The sequence below is a fragment of the Prionailurus bengalensis genome, chromosome B4 (assembly GCF_016509475.1).
Source record: "Prionailurus bengalensis isolate Pbe53 chromosome B4, Fcat_Pben_1.1_paternal_pri, whole genome shotgun sequence".
NCBI classification, from domain to species: domain Eukaryota; kingdom Metazoa; phylum Chordata; class Mammalia; order Carnivora; family Felidae; genus Prionailurus; species Prionailurus bengalensis.
Window position 1 is genome coordinate 46689979 of NC_057358.1, and position 20386 is coordinate 46710364.

General features: G+C 44.0%; 1 protein-coding gene across 2 annotated transcripts; it reads right to left on the bottom strand.

Annotated features, from left to right (window-relative positions):
• Positions 1–602: 602 nt before the first annotated feature.
• On the bottom strand, positions 603–9368 carry GPRC5D (G protein-coupled receptor class C group 5 member D). 2 transcript variants are annotated; one of them, XM_043562046.1, is made up of 4 exons: positions 9270–9368; positions 7596–8533; positions 1980–2047; positions 603–878 (listed from the first exon to the last, which is right to left on the bottom strand). In XM_043562046.1, the coding sequence occupies exons 2-4, from the start codon at positions 8488–8490 to the stop codon at positions 798–800; spliced, it is 1044 nt and encodes a 347-aa protein (XP_043417981.1). In that variant the 5' UTR covers positions 8491–8533; positions 9270–9368; the 3' UTR covers positions 603–797. The 2 variants fall into 2 exon arrangements, with proteins under 2 accessions (XP_043417981.1, XP_043417982.1); XM_043562047.1 differs by lacking the exon at positions 1980–2047.
• Between the last annotated feature and the right edge of the window lie 11018 nt (positions 9369–20386).

Consider the following 20386-nt stretch of genomic DNA (forward strand, 5'->3'; position numbering starts at 1 on the left):
TTTATAAGCATCAACTAGGGTGGTTCTTCCTTTGCTCTTAGTGGTTCATCAAAGCAGGTCACTGACCTCAGCCACATCTGCCACCATGCTCGCTGTCATGGGGTGCTAAAACCATGGGAGAAAGCTGCCAGTTTGCTGACAGCTTGCAAGCCCATGAAATGTCTGTGTTATTTAGCATGCCCAATTGTGGGGATCCTGAGGATTTTGCTATAATTTTTGTTGCAAATTCTGGGTTACTCATCTAGGGTCCCTTTATAAAACATGACTAGAGGATCAATCTAGTAGTAAGTTGCTACTGACCTCTCTCTCCCTCTCTCTCTGAATCCTAAGCAGGCCCCTGGCTGTCAGTGCAGAGCCTGATGCAAGGGTTCATCTCACGAACATGAGATCGTGACCTGAGCTGAAATCAAGAGTCAGACGCTTAACCAACTGAGCCACCCAGGCATCCCTGGACCTCTGTATTTTGTCACATTAATATGGCCCTATTTTTTTCAGACCAAGGTCTTCTGGCCCCATTAGTAAGAGGTGCCAATTTGTTTTTGCATTGCTAAGGAAGGGAATCTTTCAGTTGCACAAAGGAAGAAAGAGACACATAATCAAGGTAGGGTGGCCAGCAAGATTGTAATTTTGCTTGAGAGTGTGGTCTTCTGATGATGGGTCCCAGATGGATGGAATGGGCTAGGAAGCAGGGGAGGAAGGATGAGCCCATACTCTGTTGATAGTGTGACTCAGGACTACCCAGCAACCCATCAGGGCTCCATTGGGATGATCTTCTGAGTTTTCACTGCACATGTTTCCTATGGACTTTGTATTTCTGCATCTTCCTGGGAGATTGGTTTAGGCAGTGGGATGAAACACTCTTGTACGGGATCAACAGTCTGGAAAAGAAGAAATGTCATTGTCAACTTTCTGAGCCAACACAAGGGATGATACTCTCCAGAGCTACGTTTGAAATACCATTCCAGCTTCATTCAGTCCTTTGTTGATAAAGAAAAAAAATATTGAGTCTACCCACATAAGAACTTTGTTTTTACCATCTTCCTTCTTAGCCAGTAACAAGAATCTTTTTGCAAGATTCTTGAAGAGCTGGTCACTGGACATCGAACTAATCCAAGAAATTCTTGGAGAAGGTATAATAAAGATCTTCTCATCATGTAAATGCCCTCCAGAGGGTTAATGACGGAAACGATCTATCTGTATCCTGGGCTGTGTGCCATTCCAGGAAAAGGCAAAGTCTCAGATAACAGACCAGAAGGATTAGGATTAGTTAGAGTTGCCGTGTACGGTCCATCAAACAAACAATCTGAGCATGACTTTCACCCTCAGATTTCAGTTACGGGGATCAAAATACAAGAACCGTGTCCCAGTGTGGTATTTTTGGCTGCCTGCGTCTGTGTGCCCTCAAGCCATGGTGACACAAACGCAAGTTGCCTCCCCTTCTACTCAGTAGCGCTCCCTCTGCTTTTGTCTGAAAGAATTAAAATCGGTTACACCCATCTGGTGATGGTGGTGACAGACCTAACCCAGTTCTTGGGGGCAGCCTGAGCTGCGGGAGCTAGACGGTGACTCAGAGAGGCAGCCAGCGGGGCTCAGGGGATCATCTAGACAACTGATAGATACTAAAAGCAGATGTGACCTCATTCATATTCACAAGTCCCTGTTGTCCCCAAGGCAAAAAGCAGCGAGCTTGCTCCTCTTCACCCTCACACGAACCCTTCAAGCTGCCTTTTCTTTCCAGCGACATTCACCTATATTGGAGTACATCGTTAATGGAGGGGCCATGGGGATTTGGAGGGGCTCGGGCAGAGACAAAGGCATTGTATCTGGATGACTCAAGCTGCACAGACTTGGAGGGACGAGTCTGCCCTGCCTCTCCTCTCTCAGGTCAGTAAAGACATTGGAAATGAAGCCTGACAGCTCTCCTGTGGAAGGTGGGCTTGCTATATCCCTCCTTGGTGATTGTAGACGAGCACATTTACCTGCAGCTGAATGGGGGTACCATATGAAGTTAATGCTACATCCTCCTCAGCTCCATCACTGTCTCGGGCTGAAAGCCAAAGGAGGGAAGGGCTGGGTTAGTGTCAGAGATTCATGTGGAAACAGCACATGAGGACTATGAGGAGACTCAAGGGCTTGCAAAGAGGTTCTTGGCCTTTTAGAAAGGAATTCTCAGTCGAGGCTGATTTTTTTTTCTTTTTCCCCTGAATCTATGATTTTAAAAAAGAGTGCTTGAAAGCTTATGAGGAAGGTTGGCTATGGATGGTGTACGTGTGTTCAGGACATAGAATAATCCCATGCGCGGTTATGTGTTTAATGTCGGTCCCCTCAACAAGACTTTTGAGCTGTGTCTGTCTCCGAGGTCAGGCCCTTGCGCATTACGTATCTGTTGTTTGATGGTCACAGACATGGCCATGCCCCAGTGTTCACACTTAGGGGCTCTCTCGCTAGCTGTGTGACCTGGGGCCAAGTTTCTTAACCTTTGGTTGCCTTTGTTTCCTGATGTGAATAAAAGGGAGATCATGATGATCATAGTAGCAAATGTCCTTCACAGGATTGTCTTGAGGATTAAGTCGTTCAATATGTGTACGACCCTTGGAATAGGGCATGATCATCGAAAACACCATATTACTGTACTCTGCATATTATTACCCACGGTGGTGCTGGTGGTGTGGTCATACGTGATGCTCTGACATTGTCTTCCCACTGTCATTTTTTTCTAGAGGGTTGGACCCTGTGAAATATGAAATGCTATTCTTTCCTTCATGGCAGAACGCACTGAATTCTCGGTTTGACTGTGTTCCTTGAGGTATAACGAGACTCCTTCACACTCAGCTCCTTAGGGACCGACATTCACCCAACATTCTCATCACACTAGACTAGACACCAGAGAAGCTTCATTATCCAGAATTCTCCAGGACTGGCTGCTGTTCCTGGATTTACCAAAGGAAAACACCAAAGTGTTTTCCTCTTTCTGTTCATCCTGCAGCCACTTCATGCTGTGAAATCTGAGTTGAGTAAGGAAGACCTTATGTTTATACAGGGAGGAGGCAGAGACATTGTAGCCATCATTTAGGCAAGGAGCCTGAGCTTCTAGACGTTGAGGAGCTTGGTTTGGTCTCAAAGTTGGCAGGAAGCAGAGCTGAGCCTCAAGCCAGGGCATCCAGATTCTGCATTCTTTCTGCTGCCCCATGCTGCACAATTATCTCACGCTCTCTGGATCTTTAGGAATGTCACACCTGTGCCTTATCCGTCCTCAGACCAGACAAATCCTGCCCAGACTCACTGTCTTCTTCCCTACTTTATACCACAACTCTCTCTGTAACCTGTAGCTCTTGAAGGTGATAAAACAGCAGTTCTGAGAGTTGTTCCTGAGAAAGAGCAAACAAAAACGACACCACTTGGGACCACTGAAATTGGGTTTCTCCTAGGAAGGGGGGTGCCTTGAAAAAAAAACATGCTGAGAATTGTCAAAAAGGGCCGTCCAGGGGCGCCTGGGTGGCTCAGTCGGTTGAGCGTCTGACTTCAGCCCGGGTCACGATCTCACAGTCTGTGAGTTCGAGCCCCGCGTCGGGCTCTGTGCTGACAGCTCAGAGCCTGGAGCCTGCCTCAGATTCTGTGTCTCCCTCTCTCTCTGCCCCTTCCCCGCTCATGCTCTGTCTCTCTCTGTCTCAAAAATAAATAAAAACATTAAAAAAAAAATTAAAAAAAAAAAGGGCCGTCCAGCAAAAGCTCGTATTTACTTATAAGGCAAACAGCCCAATGAATGGGCTTAAGTTTGTGGGAACATTCTCTTGGTTCACATCATTTTACAGTCATTGAACCACTTTTACACTGCATAGACTCATTGTTTTTATCTTAAAGCCTTCAAAAAGAATCATGCTACGTTTGTACACCTTCAAACAATGAACAGAAAAAAATGCCCACAATAATGTGATATTTTAAAATATACATGGGTCTTGGGGTGCCTGGGTGGCTCAGCTGGTTAGGCGTCTGACTCTGGATTTTGGCTCAGGTCATAATTTCACAGTTTGGTTTGTGAGATGGAGTCCTGAGTCAGGCTCTGCACTGATAGTGTGGAGCCTGCTTGGGATTCTCTCTCTCCCTCTCTCTGCCTCTCCCCTGCTCATGCTCGTGTGCATGCGTGCGCCCTCTCTCTCTCTCTCAAAGTAAATAAATGTTAAAAAAAAAATATATATATATATATATATATATATATATATACATGGGCCTTGCTTATAGCAAACTTGATATAACAATACCCTAAGTAAACTAGGGCAGATGAAGTAAGCAATACTTAGAACAGGAGCTTTCCCTTCACAAAAAAATTTTGATGGCTGATATTCTATATTTAAGATCTCCACAAATCATATTGCATTTAAAATTCTCAGTTAAAAGGGGGCGCCTGGGTGGCTCAGTTGGTTAAGTGTCTGACTTCGGCTCAGGTCATGATCTCGTGGTTTGTGAGTTCAAGCTCCGCATCGAGCTCTGTGCTGACAGCTCGGCCTGGAGCCTGCTTGGGATTTTGTGTCTCCCCCTCTCTCTGCCCCTCCCCTGCTCATGCTCTGTCTCCCTCTGTCTCTCAATAATGAATAAACGTTAAAAAAAATCTCAGTAAAAAGGACAACTGGTTTAAAAAATATAATCAATATACAGCTTTCTAGGAATGCATTTATAATAGAGGGCAAAGAATATTTATAACCATTTGTTTGGTGTCCTGTGGTAACATGCTTGAGTGCATTTTTATTCTCCACCCGGATGTTTTTAGATCTCGGAATTAAGTTCATAAGCCACTTCAGAGAGATAAAGCCTAATCTTCTTTTGAAAGAATCCCAGGGAAATAGAGTCCTTAATCCCCTTTGCCGATCTATTTCAGTGTTTGCTAACTCTTATTTTCACAGTTAATCTAAATCCTTTGTGCTTTGGTTTGAGTTCACTTCTACAGATTGTCTTTAGTTGGAGACAGAAAACAGGACAACAGCCTCTTGGAGAGAGGTCTTCATACTTGTGAAATTCCCTGCTCATCTCCTCTTGTCTTTCTCTTCTTTCAGATGAATAATTCTCATCTCACAACCCAGTGGTCAATCAAATAATTATGTGACTGGAGTCACAGCTACAGGCAGTATTAATCAGAAGAGTCTCATGACAAACGCATGCCTCATGGGCTCACACCAAATGTCATGTTTTGGTATACAGAATTTAGAGAGAGAACTGGCATGGTCTGTGAGGAAGGCACCTTAAGAACTACTGTCTAGTCCATTGTCTTAACCTTTCCACATACATGGGTCTGATGTTATAACCCTTTAACTGTCTTTGTGGTTTTCCCTCAGCCTCCCCGAGTCCCCCACACTTCTCATTGGTGGATCCCAGAACTGGAATGGGTATTCTTGTTGGCGACTGGCTGACTGACGCCCAGCACAACAGCCTGATTGTTCTTGCTGACCACACGTCTATTTATACAGCACTGTGTTTCTTGAGCAAAGGAAAACAAAGGCAGTGGTAAGCTGCTTGCCTATTGCTAGCTCGTGACCTATAATACGTACGTAGGGTTTCTCAAGTTCTTGTTATCGTACTCTTCTAGTCTGGCTCTTATCTATTTTGTGTCTACTGGTATGTTTTCCTGAGCTTGGTGGAATCCTCTATTTTGTACTGAGTTTTAATTATTCTTCTAAGTTTTGATATTTGTAATTTTTTCCAGGTGACCTAGATTCTGATTCTGTTGTCCCAGTTTAAGTTTCTGGTTATTCTGACCAATGTGGAGAGCAATCTGTATGTCCTTTACTACACTACTGATTTATTATTATTATTATTTTTAAGAAAACATTCAACTGGGGGCACCTGAGTGGCTCAGTTGGTTGAGTGTCTGATTCTTGATTTCGACTCAGGTCATGATCCCGGGGTCGTGGGATCAAGCCCTGTGTTGGGCTCTGAGCTGAGCGTGGAGCCTGCTTAAGACTCTTCTCTCTCTCTCTCTCTCTCTCCCTCTTTCCCTTTGCCCCTCTCTCCCACTCATGCTCTCTCTCTGTCTACAATAAAAATAAACAAAACACCAAACTGCTTTGACAGTGACTGTCACTGGCAGGCATTTCCTGCTCAGAAATGGATTTTCTAACCATGCTCGAGTAACAATGATAGTACCAAGCCCTTGGTCTTTCACCAAACCCTCCTTAGAACACTTAAAACACTTGTGTTTGGGGGTATGGACTCTTGATCATTACAACTCCCAGTATGTTTGGGGTATTATACAATTCTAAGAACCCCTCTCTCTCTTTCTCTCGGCTTTTGTTTCTTGGAAATGTACAACGACAATAAAACAACACAAGAAATTTTATCTAATCTTCTGGTGAGAACTACAAGACGTAGTTTCAGGGATTGACTCTGCAATTCTGCCATAAACTTTAGTGATCTGATGACGCATCATCAACAAGCAAGGAAAAACTGTTAAAGGAAGGATGTATAGCATCAATTTCCGACTCTCGGTCAACTGAACTGAAAAGAATGAATGGCTGCATCTCTCTGAACAGGATTTAATTTGAATGTGTAATTAGCCATAGATGACAGCTCAAAAAAGTGTATGCACTTAAAGGGAAGGCTTCTATTAATTTTTTTGAGCCTGGTGAACATTATGTGTGATATACAACATTTAAAATAACATCATTTTGCACATTAGAAATAAATTGTGAGGAATCAGATGCCTATTAAGACACAAAAATTGATGTAAAACTATGATATTGGGTTATGAATAATAGGCCAGATGTTTCAGAAGGGAGTGAATGGGGTTTGACATATTTCTAGACATTCAAAATTAGCCACTATCTCCCAGGTTGTTAGGGTCCAAGCAATTTTGTTGTCATGGTTAATATATTTTATTCATTAACCAAGTATAGACAGGTGGCTTGGTCTTACATAAAGATAAAAACAAAATCTGACCAGAAACTTTTTGAAAATGTCACATAAGCAAGTTGCTTTATTTCTGTTAATGATTACATATCTGAGCCTTTATTAGAATTCTGATTCGATGGCTCTTCTGGTCACTTTTTGTAAACTTTGAAGGCTTTCGAGCAGTGAATGGTTTCAAAAGTAGAGATTTAGAAGTTATTGGGCTTTGTGACATTAATGAAGTGATGAGTCCTATGAATCAGTTTATTATGATGTTTGGGCAAATTAGCTTCAAGACGTAAATTTTAAAAAATGTCAATCACATGTTACCTGGATTGACTTTTGCATCTGATGGCCCAAACATCTGGACTTAGCATCGTATGCCATGCAACTGCATGGTCCAAGCCTAATTTGGTGCTAGTTAACTCACTTTATAGTGGGTGCCTTTCTTTACCCAGCGTGAGCACTCAGTCACACCCTCTTTATTTAGGGCCTTTGATTCGTTTCTGTCTTGGCCTCTCCCCCATAAATCTCTGTATTTTGGAAGAACTGATTTTTCGTAAAAGTCTAACCTTGATTCCGGGTATCTTTACCTCCTTTTTAGAAATAGTAAGTCACCCATCTAAATTGTTCCCTCTTGGTTCATCCTATTTCTCAATTTCTCTCCTGTTTTTCCCACAGGAAAGCCTCCCTACTCCCTGAATCCCCTGGGAAAGTACCTCGTGAGAGTTCCTGGTTCTCCACTCTGAAGCTGCATTGGTAGGCTGGGGCTGGGCAGGCATTGCCTGGTAAAGGGCAAGTCTGCTTGCTCGATCTGTAGAGAATGCAGAGCTCAGGTATGATGTACAGCAGCAGGAAGACCCATGCATTGGTGACCAGGGCAATACAGATGACAGGGTCATCCCACTGGGGCTGCCGCTGGAACTGTGGGTTGCCTCTCAGGAGCATGGAGATCCACACTACCCAGATAATGATGGAGATGAGCACAGTGACGAAGATGAGCCTTCCATGTTGCTTCCAGTTCTCACATGGGCCACAGAAAGTGGCTTTGGAGACGAAGAATGTGAGGGCCATCAGGAAGAGGACATAGACCAGGAGCACAACAAAGTCCATGTTGAGCTGACAGGGTGTCATATGCATGAACATCATACCCCTGGTCATCATGAGAGTCACATACTCAGTGGCAATGATTATCTGCAGCAAGCTGACACCAATAGCAATGCACAGAATTGTTGTCCAAGAGAAGGAGACTCTGCCCCGGACCAGCTTCACCAGGTTGGAGGCATGAGCCAAGAGGCATGAGAAACAGAGAGCAAAGAGAACCCCAAAGAGAAAGTAGCGTACAGGGGCAGTTTGCTGATTGAACTGAGTGATGAAGGCAAATGTGAGGCTAAAGAGTCCCAACACACCCAGGAGGAAGAGGAACTGAGTGGGAAGGACATTCCACTGGCTGCAGTCTTGAACCCTTCGCATGAGGAAGAGAAACGCCAAGAGTAGGATAATCGTAACTACTATGCCAATTATTGCCAGGGACTCTAGAACAGTGCTCCATGGCCCCTCGTTGTCACAGAGGAAATAATAGTCCTCAGTGGACTTGACGCAGTCCTCATACATGGTGACTTGTAGGTGGACCTCACGAGAATGGACTTCTGTTTCCCTGCGGAAGAAAGATGAGACAAATTTCTGACTACATCCACCCATAAGAGCGCCCGTCGGGTAGTCCTATTTGGGCACTATAAGGTCTCTCATTCCCAAAAGAAGACACCTGGACATACTGGATAAAACGTCCCCAAACTATCAAACCCTGAAATCTCGCCTGGCTCCACTCTGCTGGGAAAAGCAGAACAATGTCTACTTCCCGATGCTTCATCCATTTTCACGTCAGTTTCCACCAAGCCTTTTTGAAACCGGAGGCAGGATCATTTTCACAAAATAGGGTACGGGACAAAGGTTGCATGGTTGATGAGATTCCGGTTAGGTCGGACTCCAGAACGAGCGCTGTCAACGTTAATGGATCATCGGATCATTCGAGACACTGATGCACTGCTTGAGGGAGACAGGCAGATCTTTCTTCCTAGTAATTCTAATGGCCGTTCCTTCTTTTAACGTAAGTCAATCCAACAGAACATGTTATTGCTAAATACCTACTATTTGTTCATCAAAGTCTTATGCAAAATGGTCCCTGCTTCAACTACCTTTTGGGACCATTGAGCACCAACATCTATGTCGTCACTGAGGCTGCCCAGGAAAAAAAAATTCCACACCTTCTTTAGGAAAAAAGTACTTGGCAATTGGATACTTCTAGCTCTATTCCCCTTCAGTTATTCCCAAGCCAGATGGCTGGAGCAATCCTGGTTTATAGCTAAGGACATGGCCCCTTCGTTCCCACTTACCTTCTCTGTGTCCACGCTGGAAGCTGAGATGATAGTGGCTGCGAGGTTGTAACTGCCAATGAGTAAGAAGGAGACAATCGCAGCTTCTTTAATCTCTCCCCAAATGGGCGGAAGGCCCTCACTCAGGTTCCTGCAGTGCCTATAAAAAGAACCGGAAGGACACACCTATTCCAGTTTCACGGCAACTTTTCTCCAGAGCTTTCTTTGGTGAGAACAATTATTTTCTTTTTTTTTCTTTTCTTTTTTAACGTTTATTTGTTTTTGAGACAGAGAGAGACAGAGCATGAACGCGGGAGGGTCAGAGAGAGGGAGACACAGAATCTGAAACAGGCTCCAGGCTCTGAGAGCCCGACGCGGGGCTCAAACTCACGGACCGCGAGATCATGACCTGAGCCGAAGTTGGCCGCTCAACTGACTGAGCCACCCAGACGCCCCGAGAACAATTATTTTCTATGCTGTTGCTAACTTGAGGCACGTTGGCCTTAGGGGGTTCTGAAGGTGACTTTAGGAAGAGACGGCTTCCTCCCCATATACTCCACTGTGTTTAGGAAGCCGCAAGAGGCCTTCAGTTGGCCTTACGTGAGGACACTTCACTCTCCGTCTGACCTCCTCCCTAAAGAGCCATCTGGATTCTTCCCCACATCTTGATTTTGGTTGTGAGATCCAAAATAGTATCCATTTAATGAATAAGAGTTTTACGGGGCCCTAAAGAAGGGTTATGTGCATTAAAAGGGCCTGCGGTTGGCAAAATTGTGAATTAGGGGAAATTTGTCTTCTCTACGACTCTTCCCTATCCAGTGGAAGTCTTTCCTCAGGCTTTGGCTGTCCAACAAGTGTGGGCCCCTACCTTGACCAGCTCTTCCTGGCAATGCTGAAGCCTTTGGTACAATTTCCCGTTGTCCTTCCTCTCCTCATTCCTATCAGAAGACACCTGTTCTGGGTTTCATTCCATCAGGGCATCCCAAGGCCAAAGATGGAACTCACAGTTGAATTTACCAGCCAATATTGGTGTAACAAATCCCTTTTCTCCTGTGACAGTGTATAATGGAACACATTAGTAGTGTCCAGCCTATACTGACCGCACCTCTACACCCCCCAGTTTACTCCTTGGTTCTTTCGCTGGGTATTTGCATTTTGATAGAGGACTTCCAAAGACCCCAAGTCAGTACTTGTTAGTTTGGTTTCCAGCCACTCTGCGATCTGGCCCTATCTTTCTCATCCAACTGTATTTCTTTCAGGTCTCCTGGCCCTATGGTTTATCCAGGTTGGTTTTCCCACTGTGCATAAAGAAACAAACTCCGGTCTGATTGCCTTCTCTTAGATGTTGTCCATGACCTGAACTGCTTTTTGCTTTATTTCCACTGATCCTGTTCCCTAACCAAATACTTTCCCTACCTCTAAGATTTATCTCTTATTTCCTCTGTGAGCTTCCCTGACTCCCTTAATCCCTGGAGCCCTCACCACTCACCTCCTACCATGAACTCCAAGGCATGCTGGGGTTGGGTCTGTGTTCTTCACAATCAGTGGAAACCATATTTTCTGTCCATTTTATTTGCATCAATCGATTTTCAATAAATAAAATAATCAATGAATTCAAAATAGTAATAAATAATAAATGTATTAATTTATTTTCTTTGTATTGGCCTCACCCCCTTGATTAGAGTTATAGCTGCTTGGTGGGGGGTCAGTCTCCACATTTTATGCCCCCATAGCACCTGGCCATCCTTGGTGATGGGTGGATTGTTCAGCTGGGAGAGTCTAATGATAGAATTCCTGACCTTGTGAAGGCAGGTCTTAGCAGTGTGGTTTGCCAGCAGAAGCTTTTTAATGGAAACTACCAGCAAACAAGTCAGGACCTTAACAAACCCCAGACAAATTCATTCTGAAGTGGTGCTCTATCTTTAGAGACTCTTCAACTTTAAAGAGCCATTCCGCCCCCGCCCCCCTCTTTGAGAGAAGAATATTCCAGGGAGGAGAGTCCTCTCCTTTACTTGCTTTAGGCATAATTGTGGTTTGTCAGAAACTGTAAAAGCTAATCTAAAGTTTACTTTAAGGGTAAAGAGATTTTTCCAGATGATGAAATGGGACATCCATGAGAATTCACTCAGAGAGCCTCGTGAGTAGTTACATTGCTGTCTGTAGAACAGCAGAGGATTTCCCATTTAATTCTTCCAAGAAAACTGTTTCTGGTGACCCTTCCCCTCCCCCTCCCCCCCCCCCCCCAGCTAGTTACTCATGGCCACTCCTCACTGTGGTGATGTTTCCATTTCCAGCATGCTTGTCTTCTAAGAAGATTCTTCCTGAGCTCCTGATGGCTTGAGGCAGGTGAATTAATGGGTTAATGACCACAAAGCCCTTTGAGAATCTTAGATAAAAGAGCTTGTCTCAGGTACTAATTATTGCCATTCAAAAATCTGGGGTCATGGAATTAACCCATCTGCTGCCAGGCCTTAAGGAAACGAGGGCCTTCTTTGCCTACACACGTCCACATTACTCACATCTCCTTTCTTTTGGCTTTTATGCGGCAACGACATCTCACCAAACAGTTCAAATGTGGCTTTGATGAATCAGAGTATATTGATTATAACAAGTCCAATAAAAATGAAGACAAAACAGTCAAGAGGCCCAACGCCTTTTGCCAAACACCGATTTGTGTTGTCTCTTTCTTCCAGAAACAGACCTGGAGGGAATGTTAGAGGTCACCTAGTCTCACCCTCTCATTAATAATTAATAAGTAGGAAGCCAATAGTATAACATGAGAAATTGCATAGCAAGGAGGCAGAGGCCCAGAGAGATGAAGGGAGGTACCGAAGGTATGGAATGTTAGAGGGGATGGCCAGGGCCATCTGATTGCTGGCACATTCCTGCTGCCATATTGGCTGTCCCCCTGACACTTCCCACCTCGGGAGGACAGGCCTCGGAAGAGAGGAGCACTCAGACATGACACATGGGTCATGACCGGAAAGAAAGAAAGATAAAAAAATAGATTACGAGAGTACGTCAGATGCTCGGCATCCTGCAGCACACCCCGCAGCCCGGCGAGGGCTGGCCGTGTGGCGCGGGGTGCTGGCCAGGACTGGGTCACCTGCTCATTTTGCTCACTGGCATCTCCAGGACCAGCTTCATGGTGGTGCCACCAGGGCAGTTGCTCAGGGACTCCCATTCAGAAGGATCCCATGCTTCAAATTTAGCGCCTTGTGGTCACCATCTCGAAATTCTTAATTTTGTCTTTGTGTGATGAACGTGAAGTCAGATGAGACAATGGAGCAGGCACTGAGACCTTAGAGTCTGGGATCAGGCGTGATCCTGCCTCCCATTGTCTCTCTGCTTCCCTGAGACAAGTTCTTTGTCGCCTACTCCCTACCACCACTTGGCGCCCTGGGTCACTTGGCTTCCCCATTTCTGGTCCTGCCCCATGACTGCTGGCATACTCCATCAGGGGTCACCTCTCCCCTTGGATTGAGGTGGTGGGCTCTTGGAAAGGGGGGACTGACTTACCCATGGCCAGGTAGGGTGCCACATTTTCATTTTGCACTGGGCCCTGCAAATTACGTAGCAGGCTTTGGGCATCTCATTAAACTTTCCCATATATGGTCAATTTAATGCATATAATATCAGGATGTTACCACTGTACAGTTTAATTGTATATTAATAGGATGTGCAGTTAGTTGCGAGGAACCTACAATGTTTTATCTGGGTCAGCAAAGTGTCAAGACTCAACTGAGTCTCATTTATGAATGAGCAGGGTAGGTTTTGGAAAGGAAATTATCCAAAGTTGGTTTTTTTTTTTTTTTTTTTTTTTTTTTTTGCAGTTTGCAACTACTGTAACATTTTAATTGAACTAGCATACATTGCTTTCATATTGGGTTGTTTTATCCTCATTAGAAGAAAAGAGATGATGTGCAAAATATAGAGGTATGTCAGGTTTAACTGCTGCATCTGGAAGCGTAAACACAACAACATTGAGAAAAATGTTGACTAAGCACTATAAAAGGGAAAAAGCAGAGGCAGGACCTTAAATATGAAAATCACCTAAACGTGATTTAATTAAATACGCAGAGCTTAGCAAAAACCACAGACTTGACACATAATTTTTAATGAAATTTACAGTCTGCTGACTTTCCGGGGTTCAGCTTCCAATTTTTGGACTATGGTGGTGCCAAAGAGTAGAAACTGAGCTTCAAATTTGAATTTGATCTTTTTCCGGGCTAACTACGTGCTGAGCAATCCTCTCCTGATGTTGGGTGGTGGCAGCCGACAGCTCCCGGTCAGCCACAAGATGATGGGGCTAAACACCTCCATACACTTAAAATCACTCTGCCCCCATCCAAGCATTCTGTTTTTCAGCATAGTATTCAATAAATTCTATGAAATAGCCAACACTTTATTATATGTATTAGATGATTTTGCCCGACTTTATGCAAATGGAAATTTCTGAGCACGTGAAAAGGTTTTTTTTAAATGTTTGTTTAGTTTTGAGAGGGAGACACACAGAATGTGAGCAGGGAAGGGGCGGCGGGGCGGGGCGGGGTGCGGACACAGGATCGGAAGCAGGCTCCAGGCTCCGAGCTGATGCGGGGCTCAAACCCACAAACCATGAGATCATGACCTGAGCTGAAGTTGGACGCTTAACTGACTGAGCCACCCAGGCGCCCCTGAGCACACTTAAGGCAAACTAAGCTAAGATATGATGCTTGGTAGGTTAGGTGTATTGAATGCATTTTAAACGTACTCTATGTTCAACATAAGATGGATTTATCAGGATGTAACCCCGTTGTAAATCGAGGAAGATCTGTATACCATAATATCTCATCAAATCTGTCTTATTGCAGAGCATAGAGAAGCTATGTTTTAGCATAATTATAGTCTGCTATAAATTTTGTGATTTAACTCGATAACATCACTGATCTAAGTTGCCAACACTTTTGATTATATCAGATACGAGCGACAAGACAATTTTTATGGAAGATTTTTTAAGTTGTTTACATTTCATTTTACTTATAACTAGATTAAATATAATCTCTGAGTTGGAACAATATGTTGTTGATTCAAGGTTTATTTAATCTGGAAACATTGCAAAGAAATTACAAGCTTGGACAACAAATATGCGCAGAAACAATATCAGAGTTATTAAAAACTGATTAGCAATCATGGTTTATTCATCATGAATCTTTGGCACCTAAATTTCTTGAACCTCATGGATTCATTGAAACCAAGTGAGATGCCAGTGAGCAAAGCCTGTAGAAATATTTTGTTCAGATGTTGGAGCTGACCACATCTACTTACTATACATGGCAGAATTTCTGGTCACCATAAGATACAATATTAAGCAAAGCATGATACATAAACTCAGAAATAAGATTTAGATTTCTTGAACTGGGAAAATATCTCATTTGGCAAGTCCTTTCGGACATGATACTCGGATAGTAAAAGTGCATATTAGGCTGATTTGGGGGCATCCTTAATTAACAATTTTGGAAGAAAACTATAACATGTCACACACATTCAAGGATTCCAAAAGACAGGGCAGTTTTAAAAGATGGCTGTCGTTACTGGACATTCCTCCAGTCAAGAAACGGGGTCGAATTCCCCACCACTTGAGGGGAGATCTCACTTGGCTGACTCTCTTGTAACCAATAAAATATGGTGGAAGTGATGATGTGTGAATTCTGAGGCTGGGTCAAAATGAGACTTGTAGCTTCTGCTTTGGTCCCTTGGAATACTTGATCCCCAGATGATTTCTCCTGAGACACAGCTACACAGCTGTGATGCTCTGAGAATCCCAAGCCACTAAGAGACCACAGGTAGGTTCGCTGGTCAACAGCACCAGCTCCGTCTTCCAGCCATCCACACCACAGCACCAGACATGGGAATGGAAAAGCCATCTGGGAAATGGATCCTATTGTTCCAGGTGTTTCACTGACACTACACTGAACAGAACGTATGTACATGTCTATAGGTAAGAATTGTTTGCATCGCTATGAGTTTTCTATAGCTTAATGTTTATTTCTACAGAGTTCTAAAAAAGCCAAGCCAGTACTGGGTGACGAAATCCACTTTGAAGGCAAAGGTGACATTGGCAATTACTACTGAGTGGATTTGCAGAATCAAGTCTGAGTTGGCAAGTTTAGAGAGATCAACACTAAAAGAGCTGGGTTGGTCTTTTTTTTTTTCCCCCCTGATTTGCCAATGTGCTACTCTCCTGTTTTTCATTTCCAGAGGTGAATACCTACCTACTTACCCACTGAGTGGTCAAATGACCAAAAAAATGAGCATCTGGAAGACGGCACGGTACTCAGCAAGATAGCAAATGTTGGCTTAGCTAATATTGGAAATAATGAATCCCTATGGAAAATTTGTGGACAATACCAGTGCCTGCCCACACGAGAAATGTAACTTTCATAAACTGTTGGATCCTGAGAGAAGGCTCTGTATAACCCATCGACAAAGATGTCCCAGTGACAAATACGCTTTTTGTGTAGTAGAAGTGCATATAATATTTTTCAAGGTTGTAGTTGTCCTGGTCTGAAACACATGCCAATTTCACACCTAACCTCTAAATCTTTGTTCCTGTCATCAAGCTTTGAAGTGCGTTGAAACTTCATTCAGTGCTCCAAATGAAAACTGACATGTTTTACTTGGGTGGGTACGTGGGGGTGTAGTCTAGTTAACGCCTCAGGCCCACATCCCCATACGATCAGAGAGCGACCAGCACTCCATTGAAACGATGTTCATTCCAGTCTTTAAATTTTCCTTAAAAATGTAATAATTCCAGCTGCTGTATGTTCCCAACATTATTGCAACACATAGAAGGGAACATTATAAAATTTTTTTTTTATGTTTATTTTTGAGAGAGACAGAGATAGATTGTGAGTGGGTTAGGGCAGAGAGAGAGGGAGGCACAGAATCGGAAGCAGGCTCCAGGCTCCGAGCTGTCAGCACGGAGCCCAACGTGGGGCTCGAACTCACAAGCTGTGAGATCATGACCTGAGCCGAAGTCGGCCACTCGACCGACTGGGCCACCCAGGCACCCCTAGAAGGGAACATTATAAAATCAGCTTGAATGAAATAAAATGAGAGTTACTGTTACACTTCATTTTTCTCTCAAAGTCCCAATCATTCCTTTGTAGAGGAAAAGCTGAAGCTTGCAGGGAAAACATTGAATAAAAGATACATTTGCTTTTCACTGAATCTGAATCAATAACTCTGAATCCATAATTGAATGAAACTTCGTGAACAGAAAAGAGAATAAGTAATTTCATTTCATTCTGATACTGAAGAATGATTAAGAGGTATTATGTTTGTTATTTAGATTGAGATTTTAATAAATTTCCAGTTCTACATAGAGAGTATTACTATATTGCCAATCACAACAACACATTTGGGTGAATTGTTAGGGTTTTCAACTTTTACTGGATTAAAAAAGGCAAAGAACCAGGTTCAACAGTGTATTAGATGTATATCCTCAGGTGTACACTTTGTCCAGCAGCTGGAATTATTACATTTGTCCTCAGGTATTCCACTGGAATGAATTTACAAGCAGGTAAGCACATCTGTTCACTAAGGAAAAATCATGTCTAAATTTTTGTTTATTTTCAATTTTGGATTTTTATCCTCTATGTAAATACCAATAGAATCGTATGCAATGTGAACTCTGCTATGTTTTTATTTACCATTGGTAGTAATGGGAAATATCGTTTCATATTTTCATATCATTTGTTTCATCAGTGTGTGGGGGTGTGCATGTGCTGTTACTGGGTTGAAATGTAAGACGTATTTCTGACTGTGGGCTGGGGTTAACAAAAAGTTTGAAAAATTCTAGTTTCATCAAATGGGCACTGGCCTGGAATCCGACTTGGGTTTGGATACCAGCTATGAACTAGCTCTCTGATCTAGACAATTTTCTCGATTTCTCTGAACTTACGGAAATGTTTCCTCTTTCCTGTGGGTATATTTACTTAAAGAAGAAAACATCAGTGATTTGTGTGATAATTTGGTGTGGGCTGGGTTAAAGAGTCTTGAAAGCAAAATGATGATATAAACTCTATGAAAGTTTAAATAAGACTGTTGAACCTAGGAATACTATTAATTTTAAAGGACTTTCGTAACTTAATTGTCAACATGCAAACTATGATGCTAAATTCAAATGTTAGGTCTACAAAGGAAGGTAGTCCATTTGTTTACTTCTAGAGCCTCTCTCTAGAAATGTATTATCGGCATTAATTCATTCATTTGCTCATTTGTTGTTCTTTTTTTAAGGTTTATTTATTTTATTTTTGAGAGAGAGAGAGGGAGAGAGAGAGAGAGAGAAAATCCCAAGCAGGCTCTGTGCTGTCAGTGCAGAGTTCCGTGTGGGGCTTGAACCCAAGAACCGTGAGATCATGACCTGAGCTGAAACCAAGAGTCAGACACTTAACTGACTGAGACACCAGGTGCCCACTCATTCATTCTTCTGTTTCTGAGCATCTGTTTTCGCTTGAGCTGTCACAGCTAATGAGACCTAGGGCCCATTGCTGTATTCAAGTTGCTTATAGACTGAGGTGGGTGGAGAGCGAGCGGATAATGGAAACATTAGGCATTCAGTAAATAATCTGTGGGTACACCCGATGGGGGAATCCGAGAAGACCTATCAGAGGAAGACATGTGCAAGCCAAGCTAAGCTACGTGAAACGAGGAATCAGAGGGCTCCAGATGGAGGAAACAGCCTGTATGCACAGTGGCTGAGGCCAGGAATGACAAGTAGGTGAGTGGGGGGTGGGGCATGAACAGGTGAGAGAGGAGGAGGGGCCCAGAGCCTTGTATTTTAAAGGATATAGATGCTATTCCGAGGGTAATTTTATTTATGGCATTTAAGCTTTCTATTGCATTACACTTAATATGATTCATTTGTTCCCATACCCACACATGGCTATGGAACATCCGTAAATACTTCTTGTGTCAAATGCCGCGGACGTAGAGATGAAGAAGACAGACATGTTTCTGGCCTCAATGAGCCTGCAGTTTGGTGGGAGAACAGGCAGTAAGACAGCAAATAAAATATATAAATATACATTATTTACTGGTTGTGGAGAGTACTATAAAAGAGCCTGTACTAGCGAAAAATGGGAGTGGGGAGTGCCTCTGTTAGGGTGGCTTAGGAGGGTCTCTCAGCGAAAGGGACACTGAAGCAGAGATGGGATGGGACGGGACAGGAAAGAGCCAGCCAGGACCATGCAGAAAGAGGAAGAGCAATCCAGGCAGAGAGGTAAGACGAGCAGGAGCACGAGGCTGCCAAAGAGTGGAGTGTTTGGGAAATTGAAAGAAGGCCACTGTGTCTGCAGCAAGGGCTGAGAGTGGGACAGGAGGTGAGCATCAGACGGTGCAGGCGCTTGGGACCCAGGGAACGGAGTCCGGTGCCACAGAAACCACTAAAGGGCGGTTAGCAGGTTAGTGATGTGATCCAGCTTGAGCATCAGACTGACCCGCTTAGGAACTGGGGGGCAGGAGCGTGGATCGGAGAGGATCAGGACAGGAAGCAGGAGGCCACCTCCAGCCCAGACGGGCCGTGATGGTGGCTGTCTGTTTCCTAGGGCTGGTGGGGGCGGTAGGTGGGAGCCAGCGGGATTCCAGGGACCCTTTGGAAGAGGAATCTGACTTGCTGGTGGTTGAGAGACAGAGAATAAAGGAAGACTGGGCCCCTGAAACCCCCAACCTGCTTCACCAGTCCCCCCTCCACATCTCAGTTTATAGTAACTCCATCTTTCTAGTTCCTCAAATCAAAACCTTGGCATCATCTTGACTTTTCTCTTTCACGCCCCATATGCAATTTAATGGGAAATCCTATTGGTTCTGCCTTGAAAATACATACAGACTCTGATCGCTTCTCACCACTTCGGTGTCACCCGTTGGCCCAAGTCACCATCACCCCTTGTCTGCTTGGCTGAAGGAAGACGCCTAGCTGGCCATCTGCTTCTGCTCTTGTCCCCACCCCAAGCCCGACCCTGTGCCTCTTATAGTATGTAATCAGTACAGCAGCAGAGTGATTCTTTCAAAGGACGGCTTTGATTATGTATCTGCTTAAAATACTGCAATGGTCTTCTCCCTTTTGTGCAGAGGGAAAACCAACGCTTTAAAGTGGCCTCTGAGCGGCGCCTGGGTGGCTCAATCAGTTGAGCGTCCGACTTTGGCTCAGGTCATGATCTCACAGTCTGTGAGTTCGAGCCCCGCGTCGGGCTCTGTGCCGACAGCTCAGAGCCTGGAGCCTATTTCGGATTCTGTGTCTCCCTCTCTCTGACCCTCCCCCATTCATGCTCTGTTTCTGTTTCAAAAAAATAAATAAAGTTTAAAAAAAATTAAAAAAATAAAATAAAGTGGCCTCTAAGGCTTGACAGGATCAGCCCTTTTCATTACCTCTCTGAACTCGCCTTCTGTGCTCTGGCCTTTGCTGTTGCAGCCCCATTGACCTGCCAGCTTGGCCTCAGTCACACAGGCGTACCTTGTCTTAGGGCTTCACATTGGCTATTTCCTCTGCCTAGAATGTGCTTCCCCCCCCCACCCCCCCCCCCCCCGTCCCTCCCGCCCCACTCCCGATATCCACATGGCTAGCTCGCTCACTGCCTCAAGTCTTTGTTCTCTATGGGGCCTTTCCACACTAGTAAAAATTTCACACCATCCTCTAACATTGCCTATTTTCTATCCAGCTCTACCTTCTAATTTCTATTTCTATCCAGCTCTACCTTCTATCCAGCTCTACCTTCTAATTTTGCCATAGCATTTATTATTTTCTAAAATATAAGGTAGTAAATGATTTATTATGTCTACTGTTTACTACCTACGTACCCAACTCCACAGGGCAAGGATCTTTGTTTCGTTCACTGATGAATCTTTAATTTTTTTTAATGTTTATTTATTTTTGAGAGAGAGAGAGTGAGCAGGGAGGGGCAGAGAGAGAGGGAGACACAGAATCGGAAGCAGGCTCCAGGCTCTGAGCTGTCAGCAGAGAGCCCAATGCGGGCCTTGAACTCACGAATTGCGAGATCATGACCTGAGCCGAAGTCGGACGCTCAACCGACTGAGCCACGCTGGTGCCCCTTCACTGATGAATCTGATCGCCCACAACAGTGGGCATATAGCATACA